Genomic DNA, 23,010 nt, shown 5'->3' with positions numbered 1-23,010 from the left:
AATAATTACTCCTGCTCGCCATTTTGGCGGAACACAGTAGGAGTCTAGCCTGGCCTCGGCGTCAGCGAACCAATCATGCACAAGCGCTTCCTGGGAGGGCATATCTACGAGCACTCCTTGCAGCATGCTCATGCAATCTAATCTCCCATCCATCTCGCTGCACCCTTGTGCTCGCTGCCCGATCGGTGAGGCGGTAGCGTTGTTAGCGCTTCTCAAACGCTCACTCCTTAGGCATTCCGCTGCTAACTCCGCCTCAGCGATCTTCAATTTCACCTGCAGTAGCGCCTTCTGCTCAGCGAACGACATGGCTGACCTAATCCTGACGCTTGCTGCCTCGTCAGCCCTCACACTCAGCTCCATCTCACCGTGCCTAGCTAACCGGCCCCCATTATCTCAGGGCTGCTCATGAAGCACCCCCTTCATGTCATAGTGAGCCACGCACCCAGGATCAAGAGAGGCACTGACCTGCATAGCTCAATGCCTGTAGAGATGCCGCACTGGGGCAGATGGGGTATCCATTTAGGCGCGGCTCCGTCAACCGAGGTGTCTACGAAACAATGGCCAGCTTACTTCTCGCCTGCCGACAGCTCGCTGCTCCTGCCGCTCCACGCTCACTTGGCTGCTGATGCCTCCACTGACCGCTCGCCAAGCTGCTTCTCCCCTGCTCAGCAGGCCGCAGAGATTGCCTCGGTCTCCGTTGAGACGTCCGTTGAGCGCCGATCAAGCCGCTTCTCCGCCAAGCTAGCGAGCTCGCTGCTCCCGCCGATCTCGTTCAGCAGACCACGATTTCTCCGCGAGCTCTGTCCGTGGAGGGGCTCGTCTCGCCCGCCGGCAGGCTGAGTCGTCGCTGTTGAAGATCCTGTCGACTACGCCAGTTATCTTCGTGATGTTCTTTTCCCCGGGGCTTCTCCTACAAGCCGCAGTAGCGCTGAGGATCTCACCCCGGGTATCCTCAACCGACAAACTCAGCCTCCGATACAAAACTGTACACATTTATTTACAGCCCGGCGGGCGGCTAAAAAAACAGTGCTCGGCCGGAGCCCAAAGACGGCGGGCCGAGCTCTCCTGCGCCCGGACCGCGTCTCCCGATGTCGTCTCCATCCTCCCTCAACCCTGCCGCTGGGGCCCATGGAAGAGGGAAAAGCGAGCCCTTCGTGGGGGTCCAACCCCATGTGATGGCAATTAGCGCATCCGGTGTGAACAGGCGCAACGTTCCTCGTAATGCGCGGCGTTTCAAGGCGCCGCGCGACACCTGCGTTTAATTTGTGCGCTGATCGTCCCACGGCCCGCGCCAGTTGGTGCGTCGAAGCGCCCGACAGTACCCTTCCCCGCGAGTAGTCCGAGTGGCGCTGGCTACCACCCCCAAGCACAGGAAAAAATTACATTGACATAAATACCCCAGAAAGTGGAGGGGAAAATCGCCCCGCCGGTAGCGTAGTGGTTATCACACCAAACCGTTATTCTGGAGGTCGTGGGTTCGGATCCCACCTGGCAGGCATTTTTTCTCCACTTTCTTTCCAAATTCTTTATCTGTTTCAATAACCTTCCACATCCTCCCCTTTGCTTTCCGAGGTTTTCTTGAATGCCAACCCTTATTTCTGTATGTATGTATGTATGTATGTATGTATGTATGTATGTACGTATGTATGTATGCATGCATGTATGTATGTATGTATGTATGTATGTATGTATGTATGTATGTATGTATGTGTTAGATGGGGCGGAATCCGCCCTCCATAACTCCATAACTTACATAACTACAGGACATTGCTCCGCCTGGTCGTCCCATATATTGTAACAGAGACACGTCACCACGTCTCACATAGTCATGTGGACTGGAAAAATTCCATCTGGAGACGAGACACCTCTTTTCGCACAACCTATGCCCCAAGGGAAAAATAACTTCCTCCGAACTAGCATGGGGCACTCCTATCTTCCGGAGATCACGGGAAAAGATCGACCACTCACGTTTAGTTTTGCAGCAGTTCATACCGTAGATCAATGTCACCAGTCAAACTGCACAAGCGGCGCAAAGGGGATGAGATAATGCTTAGTTTGTGTAGCCAAGCTGGTGTACTGGCTGAGTCTGTTCTTACTTGGTGGATCGGTCAGGCTTCGCCTCGGTTAAGGCTTTTCGTCACTTCATGTCGATGACTTGAGGACGCCACAGCGGCCTCAAGTGCTCGCGAGTGGTCTGTTTCTGTATTTGTTGCAAGCCGCACCGCGCTCGCCCAATTCTAGTAGATCATAAGGATGTCTCCCTAGGATGTCAGCACAGCTTGTTTTGCGTTTGTCCAATGCATGGAAGAGTAATAATAACAAAAACTGTAGCGTTTCCGCTAAACGACATACTAGGTTCTCTATATCTGCGGCAGATTCATAGAGCACCAGGAATACGTAGCTCCCTATGTGATGAATATACACTTGTTGTAACGTAATTATGATCACGCCAATCATTCCATCATGAGTTCTCGTGCTGTCGTGATCAGCACAGCACGCCAGTCCCCCGCTTTTTCCCCTTGTTTTAAAAAAGCTTGCAGCCTACCAGTCGGAGTTTGTGTATTTTATCTAAGCAAAAGTGAGAACTCCCATTTTGACAACTAGAAGTGTGCCCGAGCACAAAATGGCCTAATAAAAAACAGATGGGCGCCAGTTTCTTACTCCTTGCCTCGCCGTCAAGGAGAGAAGAGCCCGTTGGTTCTTGCTTTTTAGCGTGTAGTCCCTTCGACGGTGTCATACAAACGATACTAATCGCGTCCTGCGTATTTTCGCGGAAGAAGACCAAATATGCCAGGGTCTTAAAATAGGCATCGTCCCACTACGGCGTACAGTACCGTTAAGGCGAAGAGTGCATTACGGCTGAGCGTCGCAACACGGCGGAGAGTCTCACTACGGCGCAAAGTGAGTTACGGCTGAATGTCGCCACATGGCGGAATGGGGACAGTTTCGGCCGTTCAGCCGTTCAAATGATCTGCAGCTAGTTTCATGCAACATTGTTGCAGCTGTGCGTTAAGTGCAAGAGCCTGCATATATCCTCGGTATTCAATTGCGTGGAATGCATGCAGGCAACCAAGTGTGCGCCGCCATATCTGTGGCCAAACGTCTGTTGCTTAGCGACGTTGTGCGCACGGCCCGCAGATCAGGCACCCCTCTTCTCCTCCATGCAACCATGTGAGTGCGCCGTCACTCGTTACGTCGGGCTCCGCGGGATGGCGGCACTTGTCCAGCTAAGCACGACTGTGAAACACATGACTGTATTTCACGTTACGAACTCTTCGCCGAACACAAAGTATTGCGTCGAGTTCACTGTGAGTGCTATTAATAACATCTCTGTTGGCGCCAGAGTTTAGAATCGAATTGGAACGGAGCAGATGACGTCCGCCGGTGTCTTTTTTTTCTTCGGCGTGCGGCCGCAGTGGCTCAGGCTGCGCCGTGTCCGTGGCGCATCGGCCATGTCTGTGGCCGTTTCCAGTGTTCCCAAGTGAAGAAATTGGCCGCTAAACTTTTCAACGAATACCGTCTGCTGAGAAATAAAAAAGAGCAGGCAGGGGCGACAGCAGGAGAAGAGGAAGAGGGGGATTGGGGTGCTCGCGGCCTGGGTAATCGACTTGATCACCACATCGGAAGCCAGACGCTGGTCCTCTTTCGTTACACCGTCTATATGTTGACGCGTCTTTCCCGCATTTTCATTGTTTTGGAAGGCTTGTTTTGTTTTTCAGTATTAATTGATAGCCCTCAAGCATGTCTATTCAACGTTTCTGTATTACAATAACACCCGCTATGCCCTCAACCATAACCCCGCACGCAACATCCCTTAGTTGTGTTCAGCGTATTTAGATTGCTATTGTTAAATATACACTTGGTGGCAACCAGAACAATGTGCAGCGAGTCCGGTGCTATTGTGTGGTACACCTAGAACCATCCCAGTTTCCTCCTCCGGCACAAAAAATGCCTTGAAATAAGTGGAATCAAAATAAATTTAGAAGGAATAAGGTCAAAAGAACAGGAGGGTACTATAGCTATCTATTGTAACCTTGACTTTAGTCTTGTATTTAAAACAGTCTCTGAAATCCCTGTTCTGACTAGGCGTGTGCTGGCGACGGCACTATGAATACAGATATTACAGAAAGGGAAAAAATGCACGCCAATCGACTCTCTGAATATTGTTGGAAAGCAAAGCTGTAAACGACACCCACAACGATTACCCACGCGACATCACTGAAATTCACTCGCGTGGCTCTAAAAATAGGGAAACCAGAGACAAGTGAAAGGCACTTAACTACACCCTTTATTACTGCTAGCTCCACCACCACCTCCACGTTATACTTTTCCCTCCAACACGTTAACCATTCCTTTTTCCCGTACTGACCCAACAAAATACAATTGCAGGGAAAGGTAGTCTTGCAGCGCGAAGCCACTGTCTGTCGCATCTTTTATGATGGCAGACGCATGCCGTAAAGAGAAGACGCTCTGTGGAACAATCTGGTGAAGTGTTAGAGTACAAAATAAAAACAAATATTTCTCCGTTAAAACAAAAGCTGCTCCGATTAAAATTTCTCAAATAAACTTTCATGGTTTGTTCCATTGGATGCCTTCTGTTTGATATTTTTACAATGAGCACAGAAATCAGCTCTTGAAGTGTGAAAATGGACCGGACAGGAGATTTCTTGAAATTTGACAAATGTTTCATCGCACATTTCTCGATTTTTGATTGTCAGTATATGCCTTTCTCGTATTCTCTACATTGATGAAATTCGAAAAATATTGCTTCTTTAGCTCAGAAGTGTACTTGTATTTTCTAAAATTGTTTGAAACTGTTCCACATCGTGCATTTCTGAATGGCGTAACGAGAGCGAAGAAAAATTTGAAAAATGTTGAGTAAAGCTGTTCAGAGCATCAACATGGTGTTCCCAAAAAAATGGTGGCGATTAAAATAAAAATGGCTTTTCAGTAATGTTTACAGACTCAAGTTTGCTTTAAACTCTCGAGATAAAAGGGAAGCTACAAAAAGAAATATTTTTGGGGGGCGAAAAAACTCGCAGTGAGCGTTGTGGGCCATGCAAGCATGAGCCACAATTTTTACTGAAGAAATTCGTGATGGTTGACTTTAAGCCCGAAACGTTTGCCATTGACTGACCCAGCAGTGAGTATAACAAGGAAAGTTTCAATTTGGAGCCCCTTCAAATTAGCGGAAGAGTATGTCGTCCGTAATTTGGGAGTGAACCGGGAGTGAACCGAAATAAGACCCGCAAAAAGCGTTCCATGTGATGCGCTCCAGAATCTTGATGGTAGGGTTAAACATAAAAATTGTGAGGCCGTAATATGGAGGCCGAAGGATCGTTGTTTCCCATCTCCTTTATTCGGGGGTGACTAACCAGGAATGCAAGATGACCACCGAAAGTGAACACTTAGGAGTTTCCGCCGCTGGAGCGGCGGAAACTCCTAAGCGGGTATGTACAATGAATGAAGACGAGATGGCCGCACGCCGGTGGTGGTTATTGTTAGCCATTGCTGCAAAAGGTGTCAGGCAAGATTTAGCAATAAACTAGGCTCCTACTAATGCCGCATCCGAGAAAGAGCGTCCGCATGTCCGTGGGTTAAGACGGATCAAGGCGATTGAAGGCCTTGTGTCGGGACACGTGCACAATCTCTGTGCCGCGATGAACGTGTTCCGAAGTTCTGCAAACTCGGGTGGCGAGATAATCTACGGGTGAGGTTGCCTCAAGAACTTTGTGAGGGACAAGGAAGCAATAAAACATTCTCAGAAAGGGCTGGCAGGCCAACTGGTGTCAAGACCAAGAAGTCGTCACCAGGGTGAAAATGGACGGATCGATGAGCGGCGTCATAGCTGTTTGCGGGCCTGTTGCCTGGCATAGTACGCCTGCGGTCAAGCTGGCGGCAATGTTCGATGCGAGAAACTAATTGTTCCGGATACAATGCAGAAGCTGGGACAGAGTGGTGAAGAGGCAGATACAGGATGTGTGCCAAGGTGACGACCGTTTACAAGGTAGAACGGGGTGTATCCTGTATTGCAAGGCATATGTAACAGAAGGTAGGAGAGCGTCTCAATTTCTGTGGTCAGGCTATACATACATCGAGAGGGCTGTGCATACATCGAGAGATGTATATGCATCGAATTATTGCCATGAAAGTATTCCGTAAGGCACTTAGCTTGAATTACGTTGGAAATGATCTGCAACATGCGACAGGAAGGTCTTTCCACGGAAACTTATTTGGACGCGAGGTGCTCCATGGCGTAGCAGAATATTGTGTAAGAAAAGTGAGGGACGTTAGCAGAGCTCATCTGGTCATCTGCAATGACTCCAAACCGTCGAAGCAATCATCAACAAGTGGCGCCGGTTCGAGCAGGCGAAGAAACGCTGCATCACATTGCATTTCACCCGGCTCCAAAATACGGCCCCCACATTGTCTTGCGAAGACCTTTGTCAATAAACCTGTCCACCTTCAGCCTCATCTGGGATGACCACTGCTTCGCCTGAAGGTTTGCCGAGACGTGTACGTAGAGGGCCGGAGGCCATAGCCTCGGCAGTTCTTTCCAAATACGTAACTGAAGAGAACAGGCTGCCTGTAAGATTAATTCAAGTTGTCGTGCGAAAACTTTCCAAGCTGGGCCATCAGTCAGTTTGTTCCGTCAGCCGTCCTAATTTCCAACCTAGTCCTTTTCCACCTGTTAGCGATGGGCATGGGCGACCGACCTATAAGTCTCCACGGCCATCGTGCCGGCCACGTGGCGCGGTACGGCCAGAGCAATCGATATCTGCCTCCTCTACCACGATTTTCCAGCTTAGAATGAGGTCCTGGTCGCTTTCCCCCTCGTCTTCAGCCGCCCTCTTGAGATAACAACACCCTAACCGGCCGAGACATACGCTCGCCGTCGCCGCAAGGCCGCCGATCCCGTTCGCTGCATCCCCGCAGCTTCCCATCGCCGGCCCCTTATGACCCCTCCTCTCCGAAAAACTGATTGCAACTTCGGGAAATGACGCAGAATTCACGACCCGACCACGAAACCCTTTATGGATGCTCACTAGTGGGCACAGTTTTACTAGACGTTTATGTGACGCCGGACCCGCTAGCGCATTCATCGACACTTATCGGTTATCAGTTTCACGCATCGTCGACACCTCCGGAGAGTACGTACGTCGCCCCCCTCACATGTCGTACGAGTCGCCAACGGAGGAACGCCTACAGTCGCCGGAATGTGTACAGCCCAAGTTAACCTCTCTCGCCGTAAAACTGTTGTATTGTTCACAGTGTTAGAGCAATGCCCCCATGTCGTTATTCTCAGGGTTGATTTTCTGACTGAAAATTGTGCTTCTGCTCTCATCGATTGTTCGGCAAGAATTTTACAACGTGCCTTACCCTGCCCCTTGAGCAATGAAGCCTAAACCACAAGCTGCTTTGATTGCCGCCACAAGCCGCCTCCTGGGTGCCGCTAAAATTGTGTCCTCCGGTTCCGCATGGCGATTATGTCATTTTGCTTTTAGTTTCCACGCTGCTCACGCCTAATGTGACACTACCCTATGCAGTTGTGAGCATGGCAGCTAATCACATTGGAATTCCGTTTCTACATTTCGGTTTTCGTACCACGTCTTTCCACAGTGTATGTCCCTGGCTCTTCAGCCTATTGCTAAATTCGAAGTTTCGGCACTGCTCATTGATCAAGGAGAGCTACTTCGCCATGTGACAGAGCTTTTGTTCCCACCCGCCGCGAAATTTGCATCAATTATTGCACCTGATTTACCAGCCGCCCACAAAGCCCAAGCCCTTCAAGATCTGTTCTGTTCTTTTACCGACATTTTTATTTTGAAGACCATCCGTTGGGCGAGGCTTCTCGTGTATGTATCCTATAAACACCTGCAGCGCCTGGCTCATGCGTACACGGCCCTACCTTGTGTCACAAACTGAGCGTCAGATCACCCAGAAAGAATTAGATAAAATGCTCCACAAGGACATTTTTGGACCGTCCTGCAGACCCTGGGCATCATCTGTGGTGCTGGTCCAAAAGAACTGCGCCACCTGGCACTTCTGTGTCAACTATCGTCAGCTGAACAAGGTCACCAAACGAGGCCTATACCGTTTACGCCGTATTGATAACGTACTCGACTGTCTCCTTGGAAAACACGTTTAGTCAATCGATCTCAAATCTGGGTTCTGGCAAGTTGCTGACGACACGTTAGACCTTGAAAAGACCACATTTTGAACTGGAGACGGCCTCTATCAATTCAAGGTAAGGTTTTACGTCTGTGCAATGCGCCCGCCAACTTCCAGTGAAGGAAGGACTCTCCTCTGCATGACCTTAAGTCGACCATATGTCTGTGTTACTTAGACGTCGTTATTTCCTTCTCATCGACACTTTAAAGCCACATTGCACGCCTATCGACCATTGTCGGTGTTTGTAGGCGCGCAGGCCTGCAGCTCAACTCCCAGAAATGTCGCTTCAGCCCCCGCCAAGTCGCCGTCTTTGGCCACATCGTGAGTGCGGCTGGAGTGCAACCTGTTCCCGCTGATGTTAGTGCGGTGAAGTACTTCCCTACGCCTCGATTGACAAAGGGCGTGCGCAGTTTTATAGAGCTGTACTCTTCCTACCACTGGTTTATCCAAAGTTTTGCAGACACCGCTCAGCCTTCACGAACCTGCTCCGCTCATATGTGTCGTTTTCGTGGGACCCTTCCCAGGCCGACGCCTTCAATACGCCAATTGCCTTGTTCACCACCTCAGCCGTTTTAGCCAAGTTTCACCCGACAGCCACAAACGAAGTCCGTACAGACTCCAGTGGCCACTGAATAGGCGCTGTCCAGGCCGAACGTGAAGCAGGCTCTGACAATCCATTGCCTACGCGAACCACCCCATCAGAGCACAACTATTTCATCACTAAGTGCAAGTTCCTTGCACTGGTTTGAGCAATCGCGAAGTTACACTCCTACCAATATTTCCACGCTCTCTCAGTCGTCACAGATAAACACGTGTTATCTTTATTCTTTGAGAAACCGCACGGGCAGGCAGGGTATGTGGGCTTTGAGGTGCCAGGAGCATGCCTTTTCAGTCCCCCATGAGTATGTCCGTTTGCACCAGGATGCCGACTGCCTCTCCCGAAATCCTTTCAACCCACTCGACCTTGCTGAGAGATGATTTTGACTCTTGCGTTCTTGCCATTTCTCACGTCCTAAGACTGGCGATGAAGACCGGCGCGACGCTTCCCTGCTTCCCCGCCAGATCCTTGAGCTGTTCATGCCTACGTACTTCATAGTGGCGGGCTATAGCGTCACAAATTCTCTTCAGGTGGCCCTCCATTACTCCTAGTGATCCCCGAACATCCGCATTCCACGGTGCTCGACCAACTCCATGACGTGACCACGGCTGGTCATATGGGGCTTACCCACACTTATGGTCGAATATGCCGTCGTTTTCATTGGCCAAAACTTTATCGTTACGTACGACCTTACGCCAACACCTGCGACGCCTGCCGAGGCAAACAGTCGACAGAACCACAGCTGGTCCTCTTCAGCCGCTTGACGTGCCTCTTGAACGGTTTTTCTACGTGTAATGGGAGCTTCTTTGCCCTAAATCCTACTTCCGCATCCGGAAACAAGCGGATAGCTGTTGCCAGACATTATACTGCTCGGTATGCAATTACACGTGCAATTCCAATAAGTTATGCCACTGAGCGTAGAGATTTTCTCTAACACACAAAAAAATTTCCCCCATGGCACTCATCGGCAACTACTCATGGAGAAAGGCCTCTAAGTTTTCCCCGAGATTATTCGCTCCTTCTCTACTCAGGACAATCTCACCACTGCATACCACCTGACTGACATGCTCTTCATGTACGTGTTTAGCCGGTCATCACGATTGGGACATCACGTTGCCCTGTGTCACCTCCATATTATTGATCTCGTCAAGACACCGCCGGATATTCGCCCTTTTATCCTATGTGTGGACGTGAGCCAACCATTCGAATGGAGACCATGCTGTCGTCGCTTACTTCGCCATCCGTCGTGTGACCGATGCCACCTATGAAATCAGCCCTGTCATCCCTTCTACTTCACCACATCGACCTTCAACTGACGTAGTGCATATCACACGGATCAAGCCATACCACTCCTCTCTGACATATCCTGTTTCCTAGCTATTACCGGGTCGTTGATTTGCACCCCTATGTTTCGAGGGGCTATGCAGCTAGACAATCACTCCAGTCACTGGGTCATGTACCACGCTGGCGGCGAGCCAAGACAAAGGGACTGGCCATCGTATCCGGCGCTGCGTAAGGAAAAGAGAAAGAAGATGAGAATCGGAGCCTGATCGCCTATCGCAAGCCTCGGTCTGCGAAGGCTTATGGGGTTTCCGCAAATACATTAGCATTTAAGTCAGCTTCCCCGTAACACCTCACAACGAAGCACCAGGAGCGTTGAAGAAGAGGTACAGCTCGAGATCGAGTTGCAACTCCACCACTTGTGAGGCCGCAGTTACGGGGCGACAGGGCCGTTGCTTCCCACCTCCTCCATGCGGAGGCAAGTCAGGAGGAACCCAAGATCGCAACCGAAACGGAACACTAATGATGATCCGCCGATGAAACGGGATCGTGGGTGATTATGACTTTGCACAGTAAACGAAGGAGTGATGACTGCAAGCCGGTGGTGGTGCTGGTTAGAAATTGCTGCCAACGGTGACAGGCAAGCCTTTGCCGTAAACAAGGCTCACAATATAATTTGAAAGATTGTTAACCAGCCATGCGAAAACTTCCCTTCTTATTCAAAAAATACAGGATCGAGTGGATATACTGGCTTCCTAGCATAAGTAAGTCCTGATCGAAACCTGGGTAAGGAGATCACCTGTAGAATTTGTGTTCTGAAGCGTTTTCGGCAAAGACTATTAAATAACCAGTTGGCTACCTCTGTCACCAGAAGGAAAGGTGTACGACAATGCCATACTCCCGGTGATAACTTATGGGTAGCTTGGTAGCTTGGGCTTTAATAACATTGGTAGCTTGGACACCTACTATATGGCTAAATAATTAGGTTGCCCCAACGAAATACGGAAAAAAACCAAATATAAGTAATGCTCAAAGATGGGACATGAGGCGCTTGGATTAGGAAGCAAACATTGGTAGCAGACATCCTAACCTACATAACACAGGAAAATGTATAACTGTCACGTCAATTCATCCAGCGGACAGGATGCACAGAAAAAATGGTTTAATCGATGGCGACGGTATTAGAGCACAAGACAAAAACGGCAATGAGTCATGGAAGCGTTCTGGCGGTTTGAGTCGCGTTTAAATCTTCAAGTGTGATGTAGCCTCACGTTCCAGTCAATGCGTCTCGTCACGTCTCGTAGAGGCTTGCAGGACGTGGGCCCAGCCGACGCTGCCAACAGCCAAGGGAGCGTAGCCCTAGTTGCGTTGTGGAGCTGGCGTCGCAGCGTAGCCCGGCCATCCCCGCCTGTAGCTTAGTTGGTAACCCGGAGCCGCCGACGGTGCGCTGCCGCGGGGTCTCCCTCCAGGATCGCACCCTGGAGCTCCAGTCAGTATGCCTGAGGCGTCGTCAGGCCCCGATCACGCTGGGGTCGGTTCCAGGAGCGTCGCCTGGTCTTCTTCCTTGTCCCCGCGCTCGCCTCGTTCCTCCTCTTCTTCTCGTATCTATGCTCTTACCCCAACGGGAGGTTGCTCATGACATTACCTCCCCCGTTTAAGCGTTTTTTTCTAAAAAACGGCTCAGTCACTCCACAAAGACTGTCCACCTGGTTGATCGTGAAGAATCCATGCGCTTGACTGGCACACTACCTTCTCACACTCGTGGTTGCACCACAAAGTCCTAATAGACTAAGAAACACAGTTCACAAACAATGTTCACCGTAGCGTTCTGAAGTTCGCACGTGTTCACAGTTCTGAGGCCTTAAAAACAATGTAGCTCAATACTGAAGTAACAGTCATTGCAACACGACGAACCACAAGTAATCCCACTCATAATTCCATTTTACGAAATCCACCGCACGTGCAATACAGCACCTGTACGATCTTTTCATTTGATGTTCTCTGCCGAAATCTTCCATGCGGCATTCTCACTCTTCTTAACAACTATTTCCTGCCGTAGTTCCGTAGTTCTCGTTCTGGTATACTAGTGTCCCTATTGTAACGCCGGCTGAACTTGGATAGTCTCCTGGGGAACACCTCTCGTTCCTCGTTAATTCGTTGCCATTGAACAGCTCGGGCAACCTTTCTTTTGAAGAGTGCCATAACCTTTGGCTCTGCTTTAAGGGGAGGATTGCCCTTATGTAAAGCTGGCTTGCAAACTTGGCAGGATTTTACTAGCGCCTTGTGTCACTTTGTATGTTGGGCCAAAAGAACTCTTCGGTGATTCTTGTAAGAGTTGGATTTAACCTTCGATGACCCGCCACCACGTTTTCATGTGCTGTCGCCGAAATTGCATGTCGTAGCTTTCGCGGTACAACCAGCTGCATGGCTTCTCTACCAGAATTGAATTGGCACCTCCTGTACAGTAGTCCATTTACTACTTGGAACTCGTATAGTGTATGATTCCGTCTCCACTGAGTTCCTACTTGCACATAGCAGCCCTGTAGAGATGGATCTTGCTTTTGCCGTTCTTTCAATTCACTAGGAGTTATTGCTAATTGTCGGACGGATGGAATCCGGAGCATCGACTTTTCCTCCTCCAGTTGCTCAATCGTTGAACACACTACTCTTACTTCAGCCTTATCTTCTTCGCTTCCCTCATAATTCGGCTGCTCACCGGCTGGTCGAATCTGCGTACACACATTACTCCCCGCCTTCTCTTTCGAGCTAAAACTGCAGTCTTCAGTCCTGTGTTCCGTCTTGTAGCAAACGCTGCAGATAACGTCTGCTTCGCCACCTACATTATTAGTGCGACAATCTTCTGGCAAATGTCCAACGCCATCAAATGAGAAACATTTTCTAGGAAGGTGGGAACCTGTAGGACAATCTCTTGTTTCTGGACTGTTTGCAATGAGTTCCCGCTTCTTGTCTGGCTTGACTTTCATTTCACCCAAATTTTCCAAGCCCTCCATTTCGATGTATGCGTCTGTCGACTCGGCCAGGTCGTCGAGAGACTGAAGTCGCCTACCTTCTACAAACTCCACTAAATCGGCATTACAACAATCCAGAAATTGCTCCACGATGATCCTATTTCGGATTGCCTCGTAGGTCCTTTCTGTGCAAGAGAGCTCCATCCATCTGTCGAAGTAGTTGCTAAGCCGGGCAGCAAATTGTTGGCCTGTCTCTATCTTCTACCTTCCACTTTCTGAACTTTTGTCTGAAGCCTTCTGCACTTGGGCGAAACCTTTGGAGGAGAGCAATCTTTACTATGTCGTAGTCATTAGAGTCTGACGCTGGCAGTGGCTCGAGTACAATCAATGCCTCTCCTTCCAATAGCAAGCTCAACATTGTAGCCCATTCTGACCTTTCCCAGCACTGGCATGTGGCCATTCTTTCGAATCGTTGAAGGTGCTCGTCTATATTGTCCCAGCTCTCGTCGAATGTAGACATCAAAGTCATAGGACTGGTTTTTATGGCTCGGGGTGACACAGAGCCTGTCCTCTCGCTTCTCTCTATTACTGGTCCTTGCGAAGCGTATTCAGCAAGCTGCATTTGAAGTTCTTGTATTTTCCGCTTTGTCTTTTCCTTCTGCCGTTTTCGTTCATCTCTCTTCTGCTTCTCCCGGGCTGCCCTTTTCGACATAGCCAATGCCTCCTCCTTCGTCAATCCTAGTGCCTCGGTAAGGGCTAACAGTTTTTCTGGATCCATAATCCACTTGGGTGAATTGACAGTGACAATACAAAATTATGAATCCTGGCAGGCTCGCCAAAATTGCCACGTCAATTCATCCAGCGGACAGGATGCACAGATAAAATGGTTTAATCGATGGCGACGGTATTAGAGCACAAGACAAAAACGGTAAAGAGTCATGGAAGCGTTCTGGCGGTTTGAGTCGCGTTTAAATCTTCAAGTGTGACGTAGCCTTACGTTCCAGTCAATGCGTCTCGTCACGTCTCGTAGAGGCTTGCAGGACGTGGGCCCAGCCGACGCTGCCAACAGCCAAGGGAGCGTAGTCCTAGTTGCGTTGTGGAGCTGGCGTCGCAGCGTAGCCCGGCCGTCCCCGCCTGTAGCTTAGTTTGTAACCCGGAGCCGCCGACGGTGCGCTGCCGCGGGGTCTCCCTCCAGGATCGCAGCCTGGAGCTCCAGTCAGTATGCCTGAGGCGTCGTCAGGCCCCGATCACGCTGGGGTCGGTTGGTTGGTTGGTTGCCTCCCACAATGGCACATACCCACGCGGGGGATTGGCCAAGAAGTTTTGTGCCTAATGAGGATGTGACCTATATTATTTTAGATCCCAAAATTTAGAAAAGAAAATACCCAACAGAATTTTTTAAATATGTATAATATGAAAGTAGATTCAGGAAGAAAAATGAGGTATGTGTGAATGTTTAGCTGGCTAGCAGGAAAACCTGCCTGTCGCCACAACATAAGAATGGAGGGCAGACACAACATCCCTGTGGCAGACTCCTAGGGCGGAAGCGCCTAGTGACAGGACCTCGTAACTAGATAGCGGAAGGTTAAGGCGTCTAAAGGTTGACTCCAGATGCGTGCGTCGCATTGGGGAGAAGCTGCGGCAATTAAATAGAAAATGATCTAAATTTTCCAGTTCGTCGCAGAAAGGACATTGCGGAGATGGAGCCAGACGAGATTTATAAAGATAAAAATTTAGTGGGGGAATTTTGCACCGAAGTTTAGTGATTGCTACCTCGCATATCCTTGTTTCACAAAACATTGGCTTCCATGCATGACGAAGGTGGCTATAATCTCTAGAGGATAGAAGGGCGTCTTGCTTATAAGCCTGGAGTAGCTGTAGACGTTTAAATCTCGCCCCCAATAGAAAACTGTCATTTGGACATTGCACGACCACAGGGCCACCAAGAGACATGCTGGCTAATTGATCAGCCACTTCATTGTATGAGATTCCTGCATGTCCTGGAACCCACACTAGCCGAACCTCACAAAGCTGATGCGGAACAAATGATCGGAATGTGCGGATAATTGGAGAATCTTTTTCGGATGTTAATGCGGAACACACAGAGAGGGAGTCAGAAAGTATAACTACATGGGAAAATCTATGCTGAAGTTTTTGAAGAGCCAAAATTATTGCCAATAATTCCGCCTGGAAAATAGGTGTGAAATCAGGTAACCTGATCGAAAAGGACCAATCGAGGTACTGGGAGAATATCCCGACTCCAGCTTTTTCATCAACTTGTGAGGCATCGGTAGCAATGACGATATGGGAATGAAGGGTTGACAAATGATCCTCCAGCAATCCATTTAGAATTCGGGCTGGCAACATCTTGGCATTCGGGGGGAAGATATTATCAAACATTATTTCAACAGATGACACACTAATACAAGTAGAGGGGAGCCGGAAAAGGTCTGCGTGAAGTGGCTGGAGCCATGACTGTACTAGATCCATCTGGGGTCTCTGGAACCGCGTCCACTGAATGCCTTGAAAAAGATCAGGCCTCAGACGGAAAATGAACTGGGCGTCATGCAGTGGGGGTTCAAACAATTTGACAAAGGTTAGTACGGTCAATAATTGGAATCTAAACTTCAGTGGAGGAAACCGTGCCTCAAGGTGTAAAATAGGGTTAGCGACATATTTTGGCAGTCCCAAGCATAGTCGCAAAGCCATTCTCTCGACGATAAATAGGGGATTTAATTTGTACGCCGCACAACCAGAAAATAGGACGCAGCCAAACTGTTCCAGGAGCGTCGCCTGATCTTCTTCCTTGTCCCCACGCTCGCCTCGTTCCTCCTCTTCTTCTCGTATCTATGCTCTTACCCCAACGGGAGGTTGCTCATGACAGTAACCAAGCCGTGTGTGTCATGCGGACACGTGTCAACCTATGGGTCATCAGGACACAGAAGTGATATTGGGAAACACAATACAATTACAGGAAAACGTACAACTTAATGGAGGGGTGAGATTGGAAAATTATAGTGCAAACAATGGGGTTCGGAGAGACCAACAGAAGCGCGGTTAGAAATCTATAATGAAAGGTCTCCGTCCTGGAACGAAAAATTTACTAAGCTTATGATTATTATCAGGAAGATGGCGATCGTCAGAATATAAACGTGGCCCCACTGGTGCAGTATTCATTTTATTTCACTACAGTAAGGCCTGCGATGGGCATTACATAGGCCCGCCAAAAAAGGGCACAACACAGATAAAACAATTCACGAACAGTGATTTTCAAAGCACAAGTTCCCTTATTCAAATGCACCATTTCATCTCCGTCTCTTGTTTTATTGGAGGAAAATGGAACAGAACTGGAAATTTCATGGTGACATGGGAGAACTGACAAGTGCTAACACGTGTAAAGCATGTGCTATGCTTCATACGGAACGGTGCAAGAAAAACGTCAGTGGACAGATCGAACATCTTCCGGTATTCCTCTACATCATCTCAACTAGGTGAGACAACTTACATATATATACTCTATGAATACCAAAAAAAAAACAAGTCAAAGAAAGAGAAAAGGAACCTACTGCTGCTCACAACATTTCTAGCAGCACATTATTCAAGGTTACTCGCACTTATAGTCGAATTCCCCGGAGTTTCTATAGGCCAGGAGTTTATCGCTACGTACAACTTTACGCTATTACCTGGGACGCCTGCCAAAGATTGAAACGATCGACCAGAGCCACGGCTGGTCCTCTTCAGCCACGTAACTGCTTCTTGAACCGTTTTTCTACGTGGGATGGGAGTTTTTTGACCTTTGGGTTACAAACTTTCGGGGTATCAAATGATTGGGATGCAGTTTTGAAGATAGATAAGTCAATAAGGGAATCAATAGTTCGCCGCCCAGCTGGTGAATTTTGCTGATACGAGAAACTAAGCAATAAAACGGCACTAAATGAGACGACGTACCATGCAGCGCTGTGTCGTCTCTTCAGTCCAATGATTTGTGCAGTGTTTCCGTCTCAACAAAATGAACCGGCTCACCCGCATTTACTCTCTAACCGCCATCACCCACATTTTCATATTCCTTTGCATAAACTCGGGGAATATGGGTCAGACGAATGCTGCAGCTGTAACGCGCACTTTTTTTGTGTCTTGTGTACCATGCAGATTGCCCGCAATATTCAATACATGTTCACTAACCTTCGGGCAATGCAGAGCATCCCCGTGCAGGCTCTGCGTACGTGTCTCGGTTTAACGTGATGTTCGTCATCAGTCAAAAACATTTGCGTTGCTGAACGCCACTCTATAGCCACTTACGTGGCTAATGAGACACTATGCCAGCACATGAGGCTCATCATGAGGCTACCACCTCAGCAACTTGCCCAGCAACCTCGGAGTTAACTACGGTGTCCATTTTCAGCCATTGTAACAGCACACAGGGCTGAAGTACCGTCGTGGTACACGCTTGCGGTCACACCGTGCTCCCTGTTTTGGCGCAAGGTAACAGCCGGGGCTCGTATTTATATTTAGGGCACTGGGGAAAAAGTGGACGTGCCACGACCGGCTCAGGTATAGCTTGTAATGCTGGGACTGCGAAAGCGACACAATGACCGGAAACATACATACAGATGATTCTGTAACGTATTCGAGCTCGGCAGCTCCGGTGGTCATACCACTCTATTTGAAGGGACCCTGCAATACTCTTTGTGCGGTGCAAGTAGACCTGCGCGACGTTCAGATTACACTGCCAGGAATACCTGAGCCAAATATTACACGTGCACGTGAAGCGGTAAGCGCGCAAATCGCCGTGAAAGACACGGAAAAACCAACCGCGCTCTCTTCAAGTCTTCTCATAATGCAGTCCGGTCATTGCCTAAACGACGTCATTTGGGTCGTGACTGTCCTATTGGCTGTCGCTGGTCAACTTTGAGGCTTATTTCTCGCATTTCCTATGACGATACGATGTCGTCGGCGCTCTGTACGCATACTTTTAGTGTTTCTTTTGTCTTTGTGCGCGCGGAGTTTGAGTGACGGACTCAATTCTTCCCTTTCGACGAGACAACCAACGTTTATTGCTTCAAAAACGCCATACCAGCCAGAGCGCTTGCTAGCGGGCAGGCAGCGATGCCCACTTTTTTGTGGCACCAGACCGGAAATAGACCCTCCACGTTGCGGAAAAAAAGGAGAAAACACCCCGAAGGCCGCCGAACAGAACGCCGCGAGCCGCCCCCCTCTCAGGGAGAGAGCACCCAGCTTTCGTCGCGTTGTCCGCGGTTGAGTTGAGAGGGAACAATTTGCGCGAGTTCCCACCGCACGTAGTTTCGGTGATAGTGAACGGATTTTCATTATACTTGCGGAAGGAGATTGCTGGGACAATACACTTTACCCCGAAATGCATTTCGAGTAGTTGATGATAAGTGTTGCAGGTTCTCTTTAAATGAAATTCGAGTCTGTAATAGTCATACGTTGAGCTCCACGGCTAATAAACTTCCAGCCATTCGTGGTGCTCTTCATGGCACTAACAATGCTGCTCCCAAACAAGGACACTGCAACGAATGCGAGGAGCACGGCGCTGCCCTCCTTTCCGCATAAGGTGACAGCATTTCTAGAAGCATTTCACAAGGCCGTCATTTATGGCCAGATATTGTATTTCTGGCCGATAAGTTACTGGAATAATTAGCAACGTTTTGACTCATTCAGCTGACCGGACAGATCATTACAATGAAAGCACCAGCTCGCCTCTGGGTTCATTCAGAGATGCCGCTAGGATGCTTCGTTTTTGGGCATAAGTCTACCATTTAATAAACGAAATACGCCAGGCTTTGTGCATTCCCGACTCTACAATTCGGACCCGCTACGTCAGCGCCATCTCCCGCTTGTACTCTGTCGGCCTTACTTCGCTTAACTTCGTAGACTGCGGTTAGAAGTGGATATAACGAAAGTTTACTCCTTCCTCATCAGGATGGCCAGAAGCGCCCACTGTGGCGCCAGTGGTCTGGAACAGATAATGGACCATGTGCTTTGTCGTTGCCCCTATATTCGTCGGAAAGGAGCGTGCTGGCCACACAGCTTAGCCGATTTCATCATTCCCAGTGGAGACAATCTTTGGACTTTGATCCCTACCATCAACTGCACAGAAGGTGACAAAAGCCCCTCAACGCTTTACAGATGACACAAGCCCACACGAACGGCAATATCGCCTCAACAGGGACTACTGTGCGCGCGCGTTCTGTGTCCTAGCTCCTGCTTTTCGCCTGCCCTGTCTTGTGTCCCGTGAATACCCCTCTCCCAGGGCCAAGTAGCAAACGGGAATCTAAGCCCGGTTAAGGTTTCGGGCTTTCCTTTTCTTGTGTTCCTGTGCACTTTATACCACAAAATCAAATTATTTCAACAGGCGCTTGAACATTAACGAAATGAGCAGGCGCTATCATAGGCTAACCATCTGCATTTATTTTTCAATCAAGGGCGGACGAAATATAATATCTGCTCGGTTTGTTTTGTTGGTTTAGCAATGGGTGATGGTTCGTATGCAACGCCGTTTTCTCTTTGGTTACATGATGCATTGTATCTCTACGCTTTTATTGTAGTCTTCAGGATCAGTTTTTCCTATTGGTCATTACGTTTCCCACTATATGGATATGGGAAAACCAATTAAGAGCCTATTTGTAGGAATGGGACAATTTTCATTTCTCCTCTCCGCTAATAGGAACGCACACCTGTATTAAATAAAGAAATGCGGAGTGCAACTATTTCAGTTTGCGGTGTTTGGTAATACAAGGTAGGTAGGTAGGTATGCCCGACTTTCTTCGAAAAGAGAATAACGTTGCCTCCAATTCGGGGAAACATTGTTTGCATGCCGTAAATCACATAGGTGAGCTAAGGAATAAAGCAAAGCATTTAAAGGGCATCACACTGCCGTGTGATTTCGTGAATGTTTACTTTTGATTGTTTTTGTGCCGCCATCTGAAGAGCATTGCACTGTGGCATGTTTAATTCATAAAAAACCGTATAAGCAAAAGCTGTTAACATTTGATACATCCCCACTACAAGTGCCTGCGAGCAAGTGAGCTTATCACTTTACCAATATATCCAGCTCCCTATTCAATGCGAAAATCGACAAATGACACCTGCTAAGTGCATATAAAACTCTTACTTCAATGTTTCCGGAAGGGTCATGTTCATCTTCTCGAGCATCGATACTCCGTATTGCAAAGCATCGGCAAGGTGTTTACCCATGGGAAAGCCGCACTTCGCCATTCGAACAGCGTCCTCGAAGAGCTCGTTCCAACAGAGTGCGCCTTCCAGTTTCCTATACATCTCCTCGTAACCGCGCAGCTCCCCCGGCACTGCTATGGCACGGCCACCTGCGTATTTCATCAAAAGTTTAAACCATATAGATTCCATCAGCTACAAGTTGTATTTTAAATGGAAAGCCTTACATGTTTCCTAACGAGAAAAGGTGGTGATGTGACAAGAGATTTATAATCATAAAAATACGTTATCAAACGTTCGGCGCCTGCGCCGAACGAGGGAGAACTTAGGTGTAAAAAGAGGACGTTGTTTGCAACGCCTGCGCAGTGGGGGAGGGCGAAGGGAAGCGAAGGAACGAATGCTGCGTTCGCATCCGCTGCGGAAAGTAAAAAGTGTGCTACAATGCCACGAAATCGCGTTCTCAAGCAAGAAAAAAATTCCCCGCATTTCCCCGAGGGGAAGAATGTGAAAGTGCGAATGCAGGAGTTGAATTTGCGCGGTTCGGTAATGTTCGCGAAAGAGAGATCACACACACACACACACACACACAACTACAAAGAAAGAAAGATGCATTTATTCACAGACACCTATTTGTGTTGTCGTTGTACTTGATTGCTAGAGCGGATCTCAGCTTTGAAATTTCGTGTCAGTACTCCTTTCAGCGGGTGCATTAGCCCTTCTCACGCCCGATTCCTGGCCAATCCCCCACGTGGGTATGTGCCATGCACAGACACCTATTTGTGTTGTCGTTGTACTTGATTGCTAGAGCGGATCTCAGCTTTGAAATTTCGTGTCAGTACTCCTTTAAGCGCGTGCATTAGCCCTTCTCACGCCCGATTCCTGGCCAATCCCCCACGTGGGTATGTGCCATTTCAGCGGCCAGGCAGCGCGCGCCCATCTCCCCCCGTTGCCAAGGAAGACGAGGAGATTCCTGGCCAATCCCCCACGTGGGTATGTACCATGTCAGCGGCCAGGCAGCGCGCGCCCATCTCCCCCCGTTGCCAAGGAAGACGAGGAGCGCGCGCACCCGCTGCTGTTGCTATGCGGACGGCGGCGGAATGCGGACGGCGGAGGACGCTTCAGGCTCGCTTAAGAAGTGCATTCGCACTTTAAAAAATTTACCATTCCTGCCTCAAGAAACGTGACAGAACCGCAATAGCTTCGTCCAATCGAAGGAAAATGCGTCCCGTCGATCGCTAAATTTTCAGACTCAAATCGCAAACGAGCGTCGATTTTTCGCGAACTAAGTAAACGCATTTACGAACTAAATGCATAACGAAAAGTGTATAACGATAACAATCTATAACGTTCTAAATGTACAACGACACGGGGTATATGAGAAAAAGGCATACTATTAAAGTTCTCCTTCACGATCGAATCGTGTATTGTCTTATCAAGAACCGTTCCTTTCTCGCCGTTTTCAAGTGACGATTTTCACACAATGGAAGTCCGGTTTCACGCACGCACACTGCGTTCGGAGATCTTATCAAAGCTTTTCGGTCGACCAACTGGTCTAGAACTAAGAAAACGTTGGCTTTAAAAATAAGAAAAATCTGAACAATACCTCCGTTGAAGTAACGAGAAAGTTATCCAACGTTACGCTGCGCTGAGTACTGCAAAGGGGACGTCAACCACAGCTAAACATAGTGGTCGACGATCATCATAGGCAGGCCAAACACGGAGTTTGAACCAAGGGTACCGTTAAGTAAGTATTTAGAATTCACTTCGTTCACGACTACTGTGGCAGGGGTGTAACTTGTGTAGTCGCGCATGGTTCATGTCGAACGTGCCGCGGTTTGTAACGCCCGCCAAAGTTGACCTTGTGTTTGCGGCGGAGCTCACTATGTGGCACTCCTTCTCTGGTTGCTTTACAAAACGGTAAGCAATGCCATAAAATCGTGCTGCAGTTGTAATCAATTTTTTTAAAAGGGATACTCGGCCTAAATGAACCTGAACACTTAAGCTTACGGCTGCGCGCGTATATGATCATGCTCAAAGCCGGATGCTGTACTACTTTAAAACCACTACGGCGTGGTTCATGAGTATTCTATCAAAAATACCGGGAGAGTTAAAGCGTGCCATGGAGCGGTTGACAGGGAGCGTAACCGTGATCCGACCACCGCATCTTGAACAGTAGAATTGTTGGATCTGCGTCAAAGTCCGGCAGTGCACTACAATATCTAAGGAGGGAGCCCGGTATCACAGACAGAAAGGATGCCCCGTAACCGGTACTTTTTCCGTGGTAGTTGTAGGGCCATTTTTTTGGCGCTCTTTTGTATTTGTATGATATATTGTGGTTTTCGTAGTGGGTGTTGCCCTGGCAATCCAGTGCAATGCCTGTAAAATGTAATGATAGTCGTAAAATAATTCGTAGACACCCTCCGCAAAAAAAATACTGGCATATTATGTCATTGCCGCTCCGTTGACTGATCCTGGTATTACGTGTGCCGGCTCACCCACAGAATATTATTACAACGTCATTCCAGTTTACGGTTCCACACTGTTTTAAGGATTATTGTAATCTGCAGGCCTTTTTACTGCAAGTGCTGAAACATATTTCACTTACCAAACTTGCTTAACTTTTCCTTTCCTTTAAACATATCTTTCGTGGCATTGCCTGGCGCCACCTCTCGAGCTACTAATACCTCTGCTTTTGATGTGTTCCTGAAAAAAAGAGTTGGACTTCAGAAGGCGCTGTCAATTCTACATTTAGACGCACTGAACTATTCACAATTGCGGCGTGCATATGTGTTGGAA

The 23,010-nt window shown here is 48.5% G+C and overlaps 1 protein-coding gene across 1 annotated transcript in view; it reads right to left on the bottom strand.

Moving 5' to 3' along the window:
• LOC144148132 (scoloptoxin SSD14-like) overlaps positions 1-22,911 on the bottom strand; it is a 100,668-nt gene extending 77,757 nt beyond the window's left edge. The window contains exons 1-2 of the mRNA XM_077679724.1: positions 22,820-22,911; positions 20,156-20,366 (exon numbers count right to left, since the gene is read on the bottom strand). Of these exons, the coding sequence (XP_077535850.1) occupies positions 20,156-20,366; positions 22,820-22,853 (245 nt within the window). The 5' untranslated portion in view covers positions 22,854-22,911. The remainder of the gene's footprint in view (positions 1-20,155; positions 20,367-22,819) is intronic.
• Positions 22,912-23,010: the final 99 nt, after the last annotated feature.

The sequence above is a fragment of the Haemaphysalis longicornis genome, unplaced genomic scaffold (assembly GCF_048455015.1).
Source record: "Haemaphysalis longicornis isolate Haplotype H1 unplaced genomic scaffold, Haemaphysalis longicornis Haplotype H1 scaffold_78, whole genome shotgun sequence".
Taxonomy (NCBI): domain Eukaryota; kingdom Metazoa; phylum Arthropoda; class Arachnida; order Ixodida; family Ixodidae; genus Haemaphysalis; species Haemaphysalis longicornis.
Note: the sequence above shows the minus strand (reverse complement) of the source record. Positions and strands in the feature narration are given on the sequence as shown.